The sequence below is a fragment of the Heptranchias perlo genome, chromosome 4 (assembly GCF_035084215.1).
Source record: "Heptranchias perlo isolate sHepPer1 chromosome 4, sHepPer1.hap1, whole genome shotgun sequence".
Taxonomy (NCBI): Eukaryota; Metazoa; Chordata; class Chondrichthyes; order Hexanchiformes; family Hexanchidae; genus Heptranchias; species Heptranchias perlo.
Window position 1 is genome coordinate 21,840,803 of NC_090328.1, and position 13,533 is coordinate 21,854,335.

A 13,533-nucleotide genomic window follows, 5' to 3' on the forward strand; every position below is an offset into this window, starting at 1 on the left:
CCTACGGGGTAAGTAGAGTCATTTTGCTCCAAGATATGCCTGAATTTGGAAACATGGTTGTGGCATAATAGGTAACTACACAAACTGCAGGGTTTATCTGGAGCCAACTGGACAAGTGGCAGGAATCTTACCAATGTTTTGTGATACTATCCCTGAGCGAACTTTGGGATCCCTAAACCTTGATTCTTGTTAATCTGCACCCAAGTATTCTGGGTTTGGGTAACTGGGGTATGTTCTGAGAGTGTGTGCCTGATCTATCAGGTAGCAAAGGAGAACTGCCACAAGAATAAAATTGGCTACTAGCATGGTGAAAGGACCAATGCAGGAGTTTGTGATAGGTCAGCCACCTTGATATTCTAGACTGAATTCCAGTACTGTTTTCAGGCCCAATCATTCTCTGGCTGCTTAATCCATGTCTTTGTGTGACACTTTTGGCAGAGAAATAATTATGCTGGGAGAGGTGCTCCCTCTATGGGAAGTCAATAATGGCAGAGCCCTCCTCCCTTGACCTGGTTCCCCTTTTTACCATAAATCCAGCTTGGTTCTGAATCTCACATGGACCTTTCATTGCTTGTGCAGGAGTTTTCAACATGAAGACAAACAGGACATATCTTACATGGAGCTTTTAATCTGAAAGGTACTTTGGCGTCATTGAAGAAAGACCAAAGTGCCCTTTGCCTCTTCTCAACACAATTCTGGAGGCTGGTGTCCACACTTAAATTGTCATCCCCAAACAGCAATTGAGACAATGTTCTTCCAATCAGTATCTTGAAGGTCTCTTGTTGAGTTATGCAAAGCCACAATACCTTGGCCAACCCCCAATTAGACCACTGTTCAAGATGGTGAGTAGAAAACACTAGATCGGCAGGAGAGTCCTCCAAACATCACAATACCATCTGCATAAAAGGATCACTACAATTCTTTCAGAAATGCCTGGAACTGACACTCATATTTCTAATCCCTAAGTGCATACTCCAACAATCATACTTCAGCAAGAGATGGTTAACTTGACATTTGAAATTTTAGATACAAGTGGAAGAACAATTCCAACTGGCAACAGATTCTGGAAGAGAGCACCAGAAACAAAATGGTATGGGAAACAGTGAATTTAAATTTGCAAAGTCACACATTGGAACATAGGTGCACTGATATGGATATTAAGGCCCTGAAATTCTGGGGGAGGGGTTCTCCAGGTCTCTCATAACTCTGGTGGAATCCTCCGCATCCCAGAACAACAGCAGAACTCTTGTGTAACCAGGTCCGATGGTCTCCTGCCAGTGTTACGGTAGGAGAACAAGAGAACGCCCATGCATTTCAGGTTCTAAATGTTTATTTTTGATTTTCAATGAAAAAATACTGCAGACAACATATAAAATAGAGGACAGATGCAAAAATGTAGAGAACAACTACTTAATTGGCTGTGGAGACAATTCTGAAGTCATTGTGTCCATTTTTAAAATGGAGATCAGGGGGTCTTGATACAACTGAAACATGGTTCAAAATTCAGCTAAAAACAATATATTATGAAATCAAATTCTGAATATGCTCCCTTTGCAACATCATTGGGGTCTGGAACTCACTGCAGAAGAGTCAGAAATCTTCATTGCAATTAAAAGGTACTTGGATGTGCACTTGAAGTGCCGTAACCTACAAGGCTACAGACCAAGAGCTGGAAAGTGGGATTAGGCTGGATAGCTCTTTTTTGGCCGGCACAGACACGATGAGCCGAATTGCCTCCTCCAGTGTCGTAAATTTCTATGATCATGATATCTTGCATGTCTGTTTAGATTGCTATGAAGAGTTAACTTTAGACATTGTAAGCAGAAAAGTCAGGTATTAGAAACTTACAAATCAATAAAAATTTGAACCATCTGCTTGAGACATAGAACTCCTGGGAGATTTGCTCAATTAATTGATTTCTCAAGATAACCAAACCAAGGTGTGTATGCTAAATTTAGTTCACTAATCCGAAAAAATCCATGGCTCATGACACATGATAACAGGAGAACCTGATAATGGGAGTGCCTTCTTTAAAATGCATAATTCTTATGAATACTTAATATGTTCCAAGATGATGGAATCTTTAAAGGATGGTCATTTAAAAAAAAATGTTAAAGAAAATAACATCAAATGCTTAGTGCTAGGTATAGCAATGAAGTATCCTGGTCCATGAAGTCAAAGTTGGACTTGACTGCTGCAAAGTAAAATCTTGCCAATTCCTCTCCCCTCCAACTTTCCCACATCTAAAATGTGCTTTACTGTAGTCTTGCTTCCATTTCTCCATTTCTTACCCTATTTTGATACAAGGCAATAAATCCGTAAGTTGCATTTTTTGATGCAGTTACAATTTGAGGTAGAAACTTGGACTGATGCAACTATATTAAGGTCACATGGAAGTAGCATCAGTATAGAGGACAAAGCAAGTGCTGTGTCGAATACAATTGTAAGTACAACCACTTGTGCTTAATTCTGTACATGACAGGAAAAGCTTCCTTGGATCCAATTTGTCCTAACCTTTCATAACTTTAAACATTTTCATCCTATCCTCTAAGTATTCTCTTTTGAAGAGAAAAAAAAAAGACCCAGTACAGTCAAATCTTTCCTCATGTAGCATTCCCTCAAGTTCTGGGTACAACAGTGTAGCCCTTCTCTGAACACCCCTACAACCACCCCCCCCCCCCCCACCTCCATAACTAAATATCTGTTCGGAAATAAATAGGGAGATCAAAACTGCACGCAGTAGTCCAGGTGTGATCTCACCAGGGTCAAATACAGTTTTAAAATTACCTCTCTGGTGTATATATTATACCCTTGCTATGCATCCTAACATCCTCAGTTTGCTTTTCTAACAGCCTAGAAACATTGTGCTGATAGCTTTAGTGACCTGACCACTAAAACCCCCAAGATCTTTCTCCTGCACATAAATCACATAATCCACATCAACCTTCCCTCTGCCAAATCTCAACCTCCCAATTCCTTGTATTAAACTGCATCGGCCATTTCTCTGCCCACTGATTAAGCTTGTAAAGACCCTTTTAAATTTGTGCGCATTGATATTCATCATTTGCCACTGATCCTAATTTAGTATTGTTTTCAAATTTGACACTTAGGACACAATTCCTTCCTCTAAATCATTTATAAAAAATATTATAGACAACAGCGGCCCCCAATACTGAATCTTGCGGTATTCACTGGTAAGTGGCTGCCACCCAGATACCTGCCAACCCAACATTTGCAAATCCATTTTAATATATTTCCATCTATGCCGTGAGCTTGGACCTTACGTAACAAACTAATATGTGGGACAGTGTCAAACGCCTTCCTGAAATCCAGGCAGATAACATCCACGGACTCTTCCTTACTGCACTGATCCTCTATGCACGATGTGGGAAAACATTCCTGCTTTATAATAAAGAGTCCACGTGATAACAAATATTAAAAGCTTTATTAAAATCCTGAATATTTCCGGTTGATTTTCCTCATGATGACAAGACAGGATATCAAAAGGGGGGGGGATGGGGAGGGAAAGCGGCACAGTCCATAATATTCTCCTGCCCTTGTTAAAATAGAAAATCAATTAGCATGATTGCAGATACTTTACCATGCTGCTCAGGAAAATATTGAGCCATGGTTTTATAACTAAAAACATGACTTTAAAAAAGAGGTATACTCCACCAGAAATATGTGCACTAAAGCAATCTGTTATTTTGTGTCCAACTTAGCTCAAGTTATTCTTTTTTTAATTTTGCCTTGTAAATAGACACTGATTGAGATGACAGATTTTGTGCATTTGTAATATGCAGTGAGTCTGCAGAGTAAAAAAAAAACCACAATGATTTCATACCAAACAGATGCTGTAATTTTACCAAAAAGATTTTCCACACAAACACCGGAAATGAATGCGTTGCAGCAAAATAAATCGGACATTCTAGGTTCACGCCATTCCACAAACTTGGGTTACTCATCATCCTTGCAGCCAGTTTTGCTCAACTGCAAATGGGGAAAAAGAAAAGATTTTAAGAAATGAAACCACAACATTATAGCGGTTTGAGAATAAGTTCCAAAACTAGTTTTAATATCTTGCTAGATGTATTTCAATTTTCAGAAGCCAAAACACTGAATTTGGTTATATCGTTAAAGTAAGCCACTAAATTTGCTAGACACAACCTCCTTCTCATAAACCTCTCGGCTTGAAATTATTGCTAACCTTGAGCTTCCTCCATGCACTTTCAGGCCCTTTGTTTTTTTTTTATCAGCAATGCTCTCCTTTGCATTTCCCAAACTTACTGATTCTAACTCTCTAATAGGGAAGTGGGAAGGTAATTTGTCACTTTGGCCAGGGCAGCATTGGTACTGTAAACTATGAAAGCAAACTGAAGGGATCTGAATAGAGAGTTTTGAGATAGGTGAGCACAGAACTGGGAGGTGACAACACATTCGAGGACCTTAGAGAGAAATGGAGGTTGAAGGAATGGTAGTTGGAGAGGACTGATAGGACAAAGGTTTTTTTTTGATTAGCGGAGGATGCCAGTCGTTTTGGAAGCGAGATGGAAGGTGCCTGTGGAAAAGGAGGCACCATCAGCTAGAAAGAGGCCAGGAGTGGTAGCCAAGCTGTCAGGAAATCAAAGGAGCAGGAGGCTGGTCTCATGGATGCAATCAGCTGTTCAGGGAGTGGGGGTGGGGGGCGGGGAAGATGCGAGAGAAACTGCCGTGACTAAAGATCAAGGCTGCAACAAGTTGGGAGGGGAAGGAGGGAGGTCAGGAAGGCAGCAGCAGAGGCAACTGCGTGGATGCTCTCAATCCTAGAGACGAAGAAATACATAAACTCCTCACGCTTGACAATAAAAGGGGCTTGAGAAGGCAGTCGATTATGGAGAAGTGGAGCAGTGGGTTGTCCAGGCCTTCCAGAATGGAGTAGTAGATGGTTTTGGATGAGGAGAGGGTGATAAGGTAATGCCTGACATAGTCTGGCTAAGAATGACAAGACTGGTGCACCAGGTATGCTCAAAATTTATGGTCCCCTTAGGAATGGCAGGAACGGGAAACAATGAGTAATTTGGTGGGAATGAGGACATTGAAGGCAGAGGTAAGGGAGCAGTTGAGTGGGTCGACAGCAGCAGAGTTTTTTGGCGGGTGAAGGGGTAGAGGAGAGGAATTTGGAAGTTTGAGAGTGAATTAGCGAGAGAGTTAGGGGGAAAAAAATGTTTTTTTTCCACTCTCCTCCATGGACGGATAGCTAAGGAGATGAAGAAGTGGTCAGCTGATAGCTTTCAGAAGGCAATGAGATGAGATTGAGGTTGGGGGATAGCCATTGATAGGGGGAGGGGGTAAGTTTATGTGAAAGGGAGATGGGGTGATTGAGTTCGGATAAAAGGGCAGAGAAGTTGGAGCACGGACTAGGGAGTTTAGGTATCGGATGAAGTCACCGAGCACTAGGAGTCACTTGGTGTGGAGTTAAAGTGTGGGGCTTAGGAGGGTGGGACACGATGAGGATTTTGAGTGAGGGATGGAAAAGAGTGAGCTGTCTGAAAGAGAAGGTGTCGGAGGAGTACAGCAGGCGCAGGAGGAGAGGAGAGAGAAAACAAAAAAATGAAGGTGGGACTTGAGGATAAGGGCGACAGTAGTTTGGGTAGGGCTTGTGCAGAATGCGTAGCCAGGCATGGAGGCTTTAGTGAGGCGGGAAGGAATTGCCACATTCAAGCCATGGGGTGAGATGTATTGCAATTGGGGACTCAAATCTCACCTCCGACGGGTTTCAACTCAAACGAGAAAATGTCAGACTGATAGTTTAACCAGTCTTCACTGCAAAGCACGTCACATTTTACTGAATAGGGTATGACCTATTCACATTTAACAGTCAACTCAGCATACATCCAACAGTCAGCTCAGTTATTGAAATCTATAATTGTAACAGCTTGCACGGGCCAAATGACTGTAGTGGGAAAAGGTTTTTTTAAAAAACTTACATGCTGTATATGCAGGAACAAAGCCATCCATCAGGCATCAGCAGATTTTATTTGAGAGAAAGTGAAAAACTCATTAGTAATTGAAATGCTTGAAGTTAACATACAAATCCAACATTTTGGTCTTTTTGGACAAGAGCATTTCCTTTACATCTTTCAAAATAACTACAATTGTGATAACATCTAATACATTTTCTGTACATTGAAATACATTCAGACTGTTGCCATCTCATTCTACATTCAGTTGTGAAAATGGTCATTATACTTCTCAAATTCTTGAAACTATTAAAAAAAATTTAAATCTAAGTTATACCTTAACTACATCCACCCAATTCCATCCTCGTGGAAGTTCTCCTCTGTTATCTAAATAGAGAGACACCAAAAACAGCAGAATTAAAAACTGTCCTCAGAGCAAGATTCAAAGGAGGAGCATTTTTCCTTCAGACCAATTTCTTCCCACCCCTCCTTGCTGGGGTATGGTTTCATCGATTGCAGTCACCTTTTGGCTATGACAGTGAGTGTCAGTAAGCAATTTGACTTTGGGAGAATCAAAACCAAGCCCAATCTTGTCTTCAACCAACATCCACTCTGCCAGCAGGGATTAACAATCAGGAGTGGAGAATTGGGCCCATTTCTCCTTCCCAAACACAGCCACACAAATTCGATTTGTAGAGCTTTTAATGACCTGAAGAAAAAAAATTTGCAAGGCTACTGGGAAAGGGACTAGCTGGATTGTTCTTGTAGAGCTGGCACGGGCTTGACGGGCCGAATGGCCTCCTTCTGTGCTGTAACCATTCTACGATTCTATGATAGGTAGGTAGCCGAAGGTAATTACAACAGATGGGAAGTTGTTTCGCAGAGACCCAAACTGTGGACAATTCGTTAGCCAAGCCTGGCTATTCAGAGGGACAGTTCACACCTTGGTGCTGGAAACCTTTTGTGATCTCTATGGGGACTGCGAGAGAGGCTTTTAAAAAAAATACTGACATGGGGGAAATTAAGCAGCAACGGGGGAGATTCCGTTCTCTGATCAGGGAGAGTCCATGGTTTTGCATTAAGTAAAGGGCCTAAAGTGGACTAGCGTACGTGTGTTCTTTATTTTGGAAGAGCACACGAGCAGCAGTTGTACCAATTGTAACAAGTGACCAACTTACTCGTACGTTTGCCTACTGCGGAATGGAACAGCTTACAAATCCAACCAAGCAATGCCTCGACTAGTGTTAACTCAATCCACCTTTACGGAGAGATTGAAGGAGTACACATGCATAAGACACAGAGATCCGGTCTAGAACACAGAAGAATTTCATTGTTCCACACGCAGTACCTACGTCCACACTCGCAGATTAGGGCAGTGGGAGTCAACTTCTGTAAGACCGTCTAAGGGGGCAGCTGGTACCACTGAACCCAAGTAGATATCTGCGGCAGTCCTGAATTTGTAATAGGGAGGGTGACCTGCGTTGCAATCATTATCTTGTGACACACACAACAGAAGTGTGGAAATACGATGCATTAAACAACCGGAATACTGTACATCAAAACAACTCCCCCCACCTATTTGCATTGCAGAAGTGACAAAGGACACAGCACGGACCAAGCTTCATTCATTTGTATGCACACCACAGTTAATAATTTTAACTCTTCACAGCAATATTTTTGCAAACCTGTCTTATCAGCTAACTTCCTCTTTTGGGATTTTGACAGTTGTTCTTTTCTCTCCTTTTTCTTAGCCGCAGAAGTATTAGATGTTCCAGTATTTTCAGTCATGGATATGGTCTGTAGGAAACCAAAAAAAGTTATAACCATTCACAAATCCAACATTATTAAACTAATCATTATCTGCCCCTTCTGTAATCCTCAAAACCTTCCTTCAGCTAATATGGCAGACAGGTAACTTATTCTGCAAATGCCATAACTGGTTGGGGAAAGAGCAACCTAGGGCAACTCTCTCCAGTTTGGCACACAGTGTAGGGGAGGAGGTGGAGAAGAAAAAAAGATAGCCAATGGTAACAAGTACATATGGCTACAAAAATAAATTTCCTCCGTAGTAAAAGCAAGGAAGATCTCATCTCTGGAAATGGCTGAAAATCAAGCACTAGCTTAAGTGATTTATAAAAGATCCAGCGGCACTTTTCAAACAGCAGGGGAGTTCTGTTCCTGCCTAACGTTTATCCTGCAACCAATACCCCTAAAAACAGATTATCTTATTAATCTCATCGCTATTCATGGGACTTTGCTGTGTGCAAATTGGCTGCCTTGTTTGCCTATATTACAACAGTGACCACATTTCAAAAGTATTTCCTTGGCTGTGAAGTGCTTTGGGACATCCCAAGGTCACAAAAAGTATTACATAAATGCATGTTAGTTCGTTCATGGTAAGACACCAACTAACTTGGTTTCAACATGCTCCTGGAAGAGGAGACCAACAAGTGGCCACACACGATTCAAAAGGTTTAAAAAACTTGAAGGTATTTCACAAACCAAATTAAATTTCACTATCAATTCTGCTATGAACATGAATGCACAATATAAATTCCTTATAATGCAGCTGAATAGTTACATTTTCAATGTGTAAAATCCACAATGTAGATTTTAGTAGAAATAAGAAGTATCAGGAATTCAGTGTTTCTTAAAGCATTCTTTTTATATCAGACTTACCATTCCAGTAACCAGTGGGTGGTGGTTTTCCATGAGCTGCTCTTGGTTCTCTTTAGCCCATTCAAACAGTGTGTACATCATGGCAGTGCCTAGGTTTGCTTCAACCTGTTCATTCAGTTTGGCTATTATATTCTGCTTCACTGATGGAGAACTGAAAAGCATACAAAATGTACATCAGAACACGATGTAGCCAGATGGTTTACCAAATCGAGTGACCAAACATGGTTCAAATTCCTGTCATAACTTTTACTTAAAAATCTGATTCAATACATTGTGCTAGTTCTTTACCAAGCTAATTGGAATTTTCCAACCTTAGTAAATGCTTCCCAAAGTATTAAGCTGAACATGTGTCATTAATATGTAACAGCAAGTAATTTGACCAGCCAGAGAAGTCTTTATTTCTTCCAGGCTGGGGAAGGGGTAGAAAATCAGGTTCGTAATCAAAATTTTATGGCCAGCTTTTTTTTAATGCCACAATGTACATGGGGTGAAAGTGTGGCACTTAAGTTATTTAAAAAAGGAATTTCTGTTAGCTATCCTGGTCTAGTTTTCATTAACTTCTCTGCATAGGCTGGGTCTCGGGCACAATTCCGGGATAGTCATAGGGTACATCAGAAATAGCTCTACAAGGTCTGGTAACTGGTCCTGTTATGAATTTGGGGCTATATGCAGAAACAAACTGAAGGAAATCTCTTTCCAAAAAGGTGTGCGTATGTGTGTTTTTAAAAAAAAAGTACGGAAGTCTTATATACAGACAGCACTTGTATTCAAAGATTACAGTTAGATTTTAATTCACAAAGCAATTAATTAGAGATCCCTTTAAAACTGAAAGGAGATTTTAAAAAAATCCAGCATTCTCAGTTAGTTAAATAGGATTGGAACTCTTACATGCTATTATTGAAGAATGCATTCATTGATATGTTTGGGGCCAGTTCTGGATACATTTCAGGCCATGAAATTTCTAATAGGAAGGCTTTAGGGTCGCCAAGGTTACCTACCTAAAATAAAATATAAAAACAAAAATAGAAAAAAGGTCAAATGTAGTATTGGCAGAGAAGTGAAGACATTCTAAATACAAGATTTAGCAATTAATGAAACAACATACTTTATTGGTGACCTATGAATGCATCGGATATACTTCCTTCAAACATTCTGCAATCTCCTCTGGTCATTTATTACACAACTATTATTACCATTTAGGTGAAAAAGTTGCATCTGACGTCCCTTCTTAAGGACACAATGGGAGGGAATTTCAACTTTGCCACCCGAGCGGTAACCTGGTGGATCAGATCACCTGCCTGTTGTAGAACCCGCCCGCCCGATTTTCAGCCCGCAGCGGCAATGCTCAAATTTATCCCCCTTGTGTCTCAAACAGTAATGGGAAATTTCCATGGCAATTTTTTAAAATACAGATTTTGAGAATAAAACTTCACAACACTTCTGAGTGTCAGCTGCATCTTCCCCTTCTATCAATCACAATCTTACTTCAAGATCAATCTGAAGACAAATACATCATGTACATTGTGCACTTTGGTTTCCTTTAATTCAGACCACCATTGCACATGCGGTGCTACAGGGTAATTCGGCTGGTGAAAGTGAGTCAATCTCTCATACACCTCACTCAAGTAGAATCCCAAGGTATAATAGTTTGAAGTGCAGGATTAATAGTCAAACTGTGAAGAATTGGCAAAAACATTAACTTACAATCACTGCAAACTCAAGTTCACCAACTGTATTTGTACCAAATGCCTTACTGTACCTCACCCTATATTGAAAAGATGCTGGACTGAGTTCCTTAAAACATTCATCTCCTTCATAAATAGAGCGTAGAGCTTCAAGCTCCATCTGAAAATTTAAAAAAAACTGGTTACAGTATTAGTAAAAGCAGAGAGGAAAGTACTTTTTTTAAAAAAAAAACTTATTTTTACACCCTTATGATCATATTAGATGATTCAGATAAAGTTTGATCTGCATTTAAGGAACACGGGAACAAACAAGTTCAGAAGTTTCTTGGAATGTACAATAGTAGATTTTCTATAACCCTCAAATATAGAATGTGGTTTTATGGGTCCTTCGCTTTTATTTAATTCTAAACTGTCTATTCTTCACTTCCCCAGTCTCAGGAACAGTGTTTATAATGAAAGCACAGAAAGAAGCAAGGTTGGGAGGTGAGGGGGGGGGGGGGGGGTGTAATTTATAGCCTGAAAAAGGTATAACACCCCTACCCCAATGCTCCTCCTTCTCTGTAGCCCTTGCTGTCACAGTTGTCAGTGCTGTCCCTGCCTTGCAATGGGAAGCCTGGTACGACAGAAGGAAGTCTCTACATTCACATTCCTGGCAGATGCCCAGCAGCTTCATTCTAAGCAGCTTTCTAATGGCCAGAGAATCACCGGGACTGAATGACCCAAACACCGTTGTTCCTCCACGGGGGGTCGGAGATGTTTTGCCCAGTGCCGGTGGAGGGAGTGGGGGGGAAATCACACTCCCGTCTCCCTCAGGAGCCTCGAATGAAGCCGCCACATGGCAGGTCAGAGCCGGCGGGTTTCTGCCACTCGGGCCGGCAGCAGCCGTCACTTGTCAGCCGCCAGGATCCCGGTGAGACCCATGTTGATACCCAAGGCCCCCAACTCCCGGGGCCGGACTGGGCCACCCGGCACCAAGCGGCCCGGCCCGGCCCGGCCACCCATCACTCACCGCCTGGTCCTCGTTGTCTGTCATCGCGGTTACCCCGGGTGGGTGGGTGGTGGTGGTGGGAGTTCACACTGTGGCAGCTTTAAAGCCGAGAGCGGCCCCCATCCAGCCCGAGCCCCGGACCCGGCTCTCCTCGCTCCGCCCCTGGGGAATCTAACGCCGCAATCCACTCCCCGCCGTCCGCTCACACCGGACCTGAACTCTCAACCGTTACCCTCTGACCTCTCACGCCGCACACCATTGGTCGCGGCGTCGGAGCCACTCCACCAATCAGCAGCTTCTACCCGTCTGGCTGCCTCCCGCTGTCACGTGACCGGCCTTTGCCCCCTCCCCCCCCCCCCCCAGGGCTCCATTCATTCAGCACCAGCCTGCCTCATATGACCTATCGTTTGACCTGTAGGGGTGACACTAAGTTGCCCCAACGTCACCCAGGCCGCTTGTGATTTCTGCGGGCCTGGAGGAGTCCGCGTTCCATCTGTACACTGGGTGTGCGAGACTGCAGCCCCTGTTCCATTATTTGGAGGGGCTGCTCCTCAAGTTCTGGCTGCATTTCAGTCCCACGCTCCTGATCTTTGGCCGCCCGGTGAGGAGGGGGGGGGGGGGGGGCGGGCAGGTCGGCGGACGTTCTCGTGGGCCTGCTCCTGGGCCTGTCCAAGGTGGCCATCCACAGGTCTAGGATGATCGCGGTCCGTGGGGGCGGTCGCTCGGCCTGTCTGCCTCTCTTCCGCGGGATGCTCCGCGCCCGGGTGGCCCTGGAGAGGGAGCACGCGGTGTCTGCCGGTACGCTCGAGGCTTTCCGCGACCGGTGGGCACCGCAGGGGCTGGAGTGCATCCTGGACGTGGATAATAAAATTTTAATTTGAACACTTGGTTTTGGTTTATTTGGTTTTTAGTATTTAAGCACACCCCACACCCCCCCCTTCTTATAAAAGGGGGGCCTAATACACAAAAGAAAGAGAAAAAAAAAAACAAAGGGAAAAAAAAAGAAAAAAAAAGAAAAAAAAAAAAAAGTTGCCCCAACGTCACCCAGGCCGCTTGTGATTTCTGCGGCCCTGGAGGAGTCCGCGTTCCATCTGTACACTGGGTGTGCGAGACTGCAGCCCCTGTTCCATTATTTGGAGGGGCTGCTCCTCAAGTTCTGGCTGCATTTCAGTCCCACGCTCCTGATCTTTGGCCGCCCGGTGAGGAGGGGGGGGGGGGGGCGGGCAGGTCGGCGGACGTTCTCGTGGGCCTGCTCCTGGGCCTGTCCAAGGTGGCCATCCACAGGTCTAGGATGCTCGCGGTCCGTGGGGGCGGTCGCTCGGCCTGTCTGCCTCTCTTCCGCGGGATGCTCCGCGCCCGGGTGGCCCTGGAGAGGGAGCACGCGGTGTCTGCCGGTACGCTCGAGGCTTTCCGCGACCGGTGGGCACCGCAGGGGCTGGAATGCATCCTGGACGAGGAGAATAAAATTTTAATTTGAACACTTGGTTTTGGTTTGTTTGGTTTTAGTATTTAAGCACACCCCACACCCCCCCTTCTTATAAAAGGGGGGCCTAATAAAAAAAAAGAAAAAAAAAAAATCTGAAAGTTTCTCTTTGTTTCAATCTCTCGGAATGACAACTTTGAATTATTTGATAATAATTTGATATTTTCACTGAAGTGGCTTTTCATAATCTGGTCAAGTTTATTACTTGTTCGTAATTGTGACACTGAGACAATATTCAGAGGAATCAAGTAGTCTTGAGTGAATTTGCAAACCAACCATTGGACAGGGAAATGGAAATTCCATCCCATGGATGGTGTGAATCGTCCCCAGTTCTAATATAGAGAATGGGTGTGTGTCTGAGGATTGGCAGCATGGGGGCATCAACTGGGCAAAGCATTGTGGGATGTGTCATTTTAAAAAGAAAAAAAAGAAAGAAAAAAAAGAAAAAAAAAAGTTGCCCCAACGTCACCCAGGCCGCTTGTGATTTCTGCGGCCCTGGAGGAGTCCGCGTTCCATCTGTACACTGGGTGTGCGAGACTGCAGCCCCTGTTCCATTATTTGAAGGGGCTGCTCCTCAAGTTCTGGCTGCATTTCAGTCCCACGCTCCTGATCTTTGGCCGCCCGGTGAGGAGGGGGGGGGCGGGCAGGTCGGCGGACGTTCTCGTGGGCCTGCTCCTGGGCCTGTCCAAGGTGGCCATCCACAGGTCTAGGATGATCGCGGTCCGTGGGGGCGGTCGCTCGGCCTGTCTGCCTCTCTTC

General features: G+C 43.8%; 1 protein-coding gene across 1 annotated transcript; it reads right to left on the reverse strand.

Moving 5' to 3' along the window:
- Positions 1 to 3,426: 3,426 nt before the first annotated feature.
- On the reverse strand, positions 3,427 to 11,536 carry rwdd (RWD domain containing 4). The gene is made up of 6 exons (XM_067982545.1): positions 11,313 to 11,536; positions 10,383 to 10,463; positions 9,507 to 9,616; positions 8,619 to 8,769; positions 7,625 to 7,736; positions 3,427 to 6,326 (listed from the first exon to the last, which is right to left on the reverse strand). Exons 1-6 carry the CDS (start codon positions 11,334 to 11,336, stop codon positions 6,271 to 6,273), a joined length of 534 nt encoding a protein of 177 aa, XP_067838646.1. The 5' UTR covers positions 11,337 to 11,536; the 3' UTR covers positions 3,427 to 6,270.
- Between the last annotated feature and the right edge of the window lie 1,997 nt (positions 11,537 to 13,533).

Coding starts and splice junctions, on each gene's coding strand:
- rwdd (XM_067982545.1), bottom strand. CDS start 11,336: ATGACAGACAACGAGGACCAGGCG. Junction 10,464..11,312: donor CAGACAACGAGGACCAGGCG/GTGAGTGATGGG, acceptor TTAAATTTTCAG/ATGGAGCTTGAAGCTCTACG. Junction 9,617..10,382: donor CAGCATCTTTTCAATATAGG/GTGAGGTACAGT, acceptor ATTTTATTTTAG/GTAGGTAACCTTGGCGACCC.